The following is a 4319-nucleotide window of genomic DNA, read 5'->3' as shown; positions in this document are numbered from 1 at the left end:
TCCTTCTTCCAAGGACACCAGCCACTGGTTAGGGCCCACCTTCCCCGGCACCTTCGTCCTGACTCATGGTGTTAGCACGGGCCTGTTTCCACGGGGCCTCGCATTCCGAGGTTCCGGGCGGATGTGGACGCTGTGGTCGGGGCCCGTGTGGAAGCCACTGCCTCGGTTTCTGACCCGACTCTCGGGCGCTCTCAAGCCCTGGGCTGGACTGGATGGGCTGAGGGCCTGCGGGGGCGGCGCGTGTGGTGGGAGGAGAGCGAGGAGCTTCTCCCCGGAAGGCAGGGGCTTTCCCGGGAGCTGTGCGGAGGTCGCCCAGCCGGGCCTGGAGGTGGAGCCGTGCAGGAGTGAGAAGCAGGTCCCTTCCGGGCGGAACCGCCTGCAGCTCCGGAGCTTTCCGGGCGGGGAGAGGCTGTTCAGAGCCGGCGTTTGCTGTGGTGGGAGCCGTGGAAGGGGACCGCCACGTCCTAGGGCAGGTGCTCCGCCGCGCGACCTCGCGAGCGTCTCTGTGCCCGCCCCGCGAGGGTCTGTGCCCCCGCTGAGTATCCGGGACCCCCTATGCTGTGTGTGGTCTCAGCCCGCTGGGAGGCCATCATGGCGGCAGGCCCTGGGCAGCACAGAATGGCGTCTTGAGCCTGGGAGCCGTGGAGTCCTCCGCGCCCCGTACAGACCTGGCCAAACGCGGCTCCATAGCCGGCTCTTGCGGAGGCTCGGGAGGCACCAGCAGCCTTCCTGTGCCCACCGCACCCTCCTGCCTGTTGCGATACGGAGGATCTGAGCCACTGAGTGGGTCCCATAGGGAGCCTGTGCGCCACACGGGGCAGAACCCACAGCGTCCTCACAGCCACCGCTTTCCCAGCCGGGGCCGCCCCTGGTGCCTCCTAACGCTCCTCCCATGCTCCTGCTGTTCCCTGGGCCTCGATGCCCTTCCCCACCGGCCTAGCAGCTCAGATGACCCCACAAGGCTTCCCTGGGCCTTGTGTTCCCAACAGGACCACGCTCCTCTCTCTCCCCTCACTCAGTGGGGGCTGTTCGGCCACTTGGTCCTTGTCTGTCTCCCTCAGGCCTGGCCCTGTGCCTGTAGCTGACTCCCTGGGGAGCTGTGTGCCGATGAGGGAATGCGTGAGGAGGAAAGTGAGAGAGTACATGAGTGTGTGAATCAATGAGTGAATAATGGGGCTGAATAAGTGGATGAGTGCATGTGGGAATGAATGAACGTGTGTGTGTCAATGGGTGAATGAGTGAATAAATTCACGTGTTGGATGAATGAGCGAGCGAATGAGTGCGATTAATGAGAAAGTGAGTGAATGAGAAAGTGAATGCGTGTCATAAATGAGCGCGTGAACGCATGCCCATGGGAATGCATCAGTGGGTCAGTGAATGCATGTGTGGATGAATGAATGAGTGCATGTGTATGAGTGAGTGAACGTACATGGAAATGAATGAGTTAATGAATGAACATGAGAATGAATGAGCGAGTGAATGAACGCATCTGTGAATGAATGCGTGCGTGCATGTGGGAATGCGTGAATGAGTGCGTGCCTGACCCCTGGAAGGAAAGAGGATGGTGAGGGCTGGCAGAGTGTGAGGCCCTGTGTGGCCAGGGCATGGTCCCAGCCCTGTCTGTCCTTGCCGTGGGTCCATCTGCATCACCCTCCTGCTGTCCCAGGCCCCTTCCAGAAGCCTCTGCCATCAGGGGGCCTGGCACATGCCTGCTGGGGGCTGGCGGGGAGCCCTGGTCGGGTGGTCACCCAGGATACCGGGCAGGCCCTCCCTGCCATGGGGTGGCGGCCATGGGTTAACCAGGGCCTCCTCTCTCCCGTGCCAGGTTTGTGCTGGCTGTGGGCAGCGCTGTCTTTGATGCCATGTTCAACGGGGGAATGGCCACAACGTCCACAGAGATCGAGCTGCCCGACGTGGAACCCGCTGCCTTCCTCGCACTGCTCAAGTAACACTTCTGGATGCTTCCTGTTGGGGAGCCGGGTGGGGGGAGGGGCACCTCAGAGAACGTAGATCCTGTCTGACACCACCTCAGAGGCCCTGGCTTGGTGGAGATTTCTACTACTGTGTTCCTGTGCAGTGGGGGGTTCCAGAGGCACCTTTTTTTTTCTTTTTTTTTTTTTGAGATGGAATCTCACTCTCTTGCCCAGGCTGGAGTGCAGTGGTGTGATCTCAGCTCACTGCGACCTTCGCCTTCCTGGTTCAAGTGATTCTCCTGCCTCAGCCTCCTAAGTACCTAGGATTACAGGCGTTCACCACCACACCCAGCTCATTTTTGTGTTTTCAGTAGAGACAGCGTTTCTCTATGTTGGCCAGGCTGGTCTCAAACTCCTGGCCTCAGGTGATCCACCTGAGAAAAAATTTTCTTTTTTTTTTTATTTGGAGTAGCACTCTGCCACCATGGCTGGAGTGCAGTGGCTCAATCCTGGCTTACTGCAACCTCTGCCTCCCGGGTTCAAGTGATTCTCCTGCATCAGCCTCCCAAGCAGCTGGGACTACAGGCGTGCACCACCACACCTGGCTAATTTTTGTATTTTTAGTAGAGACAGGGTTTCATCATGTTGGCCAGGATGGTCTTGATCTCCTGATCTCATGATCTGCCTGCCTCAGCCTCCTGATTAGCTGGGATTACAGGCATGCGCCACTGTGCCTGGCTAATTTTTGCATTTTTTTGGTAGAGATGGGGTTTCACCATGTTGGCCAGGCTGGTCTTGAACTCCTGACCTTGTGATCTGCCTCCCTCGGCCTCCCAAAATGCTGGGATTACAGGGGTGAGCCCCTGCACCCGGCCTATGTGTGGCTAATTTTTAAACTTTTTGTAGAAAAAAAGGCAAGGCGGAGTCTTGCTGCATGGCCCAGTCTGGTCTCCAGCTCTTGGGCTCAAGCGATCCTCCTGTCTTGGTCTCCCAAAGTGGCGTCTTTCTTCTGATGTTGATGTAGCCACTTCGGCTCTCATGGTTTCATGGTTTCTCTTATTATTATTATTATTATTTTTGAGATAGAGTCTTACTCTGTTGCCCAGGCTGGAGTGCAGTGGCGCAATCTCGGCTCACTGCCCCCTCCGCCTCCCGGGTTCACGCCATTCTCCTGCCTCAGCCTCCCGAGTAGCTGGGACTACAGGCGCCCGCCACCATGCCTGGCTAATTTTTTTGTATTTTTAGTGGAGATGGGGTTTCACCGTGTTAACCAAGATGGTCTCAATCTCCTGACCTCGTGATCCGCCCGCCTCAGCCTTCCAAAGTGCTGGGATTACAGGCGTGAGCCATCGCGCCCCGCCTTGGCTCTCATGGTTTCTCTTTAGGTATAAAGGAAAATCTGTTTTTACTCCTCACGGTGCTTCTGGCACCAAGTGTGTGGGTTTTCCAAGGCATGTGATTTCTTCATTCTTGTGGACACAAACTGGGCATCCTACTTAAATTGAGACGATCCCTCACACTCACCACCCATAGTGGGCACAGACCCCACAGGTGCTCAGCTGAGCCCCATGCCACCCATGTCAGATGCCTGTTGCAGGGGCGGGTCACCAGGTGACCCACGCTTCTCCCTGACTAAAGTCAGGAGTCCCACAACTCCGTCCTTGAGCTTGATAATTAGCCATAACAGCTCACAGAACTTCGAGAAATAGAGTTACCAGTTTGCCCATAATCGCAGCGCTTTGGGCGGCTGAACTGGGAGGATCGCTTGAGTGCAGGCATTTTGAGGCCAACCTGTGCAACGTAGCGAGTCCGTGTCTGTATAAAACAGTTAACAATTAGCTGGGCTTTGTGGCTTGTGTGTGTGGTCCCAGCTACTGGGAGGCTGAGGTGGGAGAATTACTTGAGCCCAGGGGGTTGAGGCTGCAGTGAGCTAGGATCGTGCCACTGCATTCCAGCCTGGGTGACAAGAGTGAGACCATATCTGTAAAAACTAAAAATAAAAATGAGATAAAGATTTAATAAAGGACATCTCTTCCAGGCGCGGTGGCTCACACCTGTAATCCCAGCACTTTGGGAGGCAGAGGCAGGAGGATCATCTGACGTCAGGAGTTCGAGACCATCCTGGCCAACGTGGTGAAACCCCGTCTCTACTAAAAATACAAAAATTAGCCAGGTGGGGTGGCCGGCGCCGGTAATCCCAGCTACTCGAGAGGCTGATGCAGGAGACTCACTGGAACTCAGGAGGCGGAGGTTGCAGTGAGCCGAGATCGTGCCACTGCACTCCAGCCTGAGCGACAGAGTCTCGTCTGAAAAAAACAAAAACTGGCTGGGCGCGGTGGCTCAAGCCTGTAATCCCAGCACTTTGGGAGGCCGAGATGGGTGGATCACGAGGTCAGGAGATCGAGA

The 4319-nt window shown here is 56.6% G+C and overlaps 1 protein-coding gene across 1 annotated transcript in view; it reads left to right on the top strand.

Annotated features, from left to right (window-relative positions):
• BTBD2 (BTB (POZ) domain containing 2) overlaps positions 1–4319 on the top strand; it is a 49030-nt gene that overhangs the window by 21155 nt on the left and 23556 nt on the right. Inside the window, exon 2 of the mRNA XM_011964043.1 lies at positions 1826–1945. Within this exon, the coding sequence (XP_011819433.1) occupies positions 1826–1945 (120 nt within the window). The remainder of the gene's footprint in view (positions 1–1825; positions 1946–4319) is intronic.

Source organism: Colobus angolensis, unplaced genomic scaffold (genome assembly GCF_000951035.1).
Source record: "Colobus angolensis palliatus isolate OR3802 unplaced genomic scaffold, Cang.pa_1.0 Scaffold64, whole genome shotgun sequence".
Lineage (NCBI taxonomy): Eukaryota > Metazoa > Chordata > Mammalia > Primates > Cercopithecidae > Colobus > Colobus angolensis.
The sequence above is the reverse complement of the archived record's forward strand: the minus strand, read 5'-3'. Positions and strand labels throughout refer to the sequence as shown.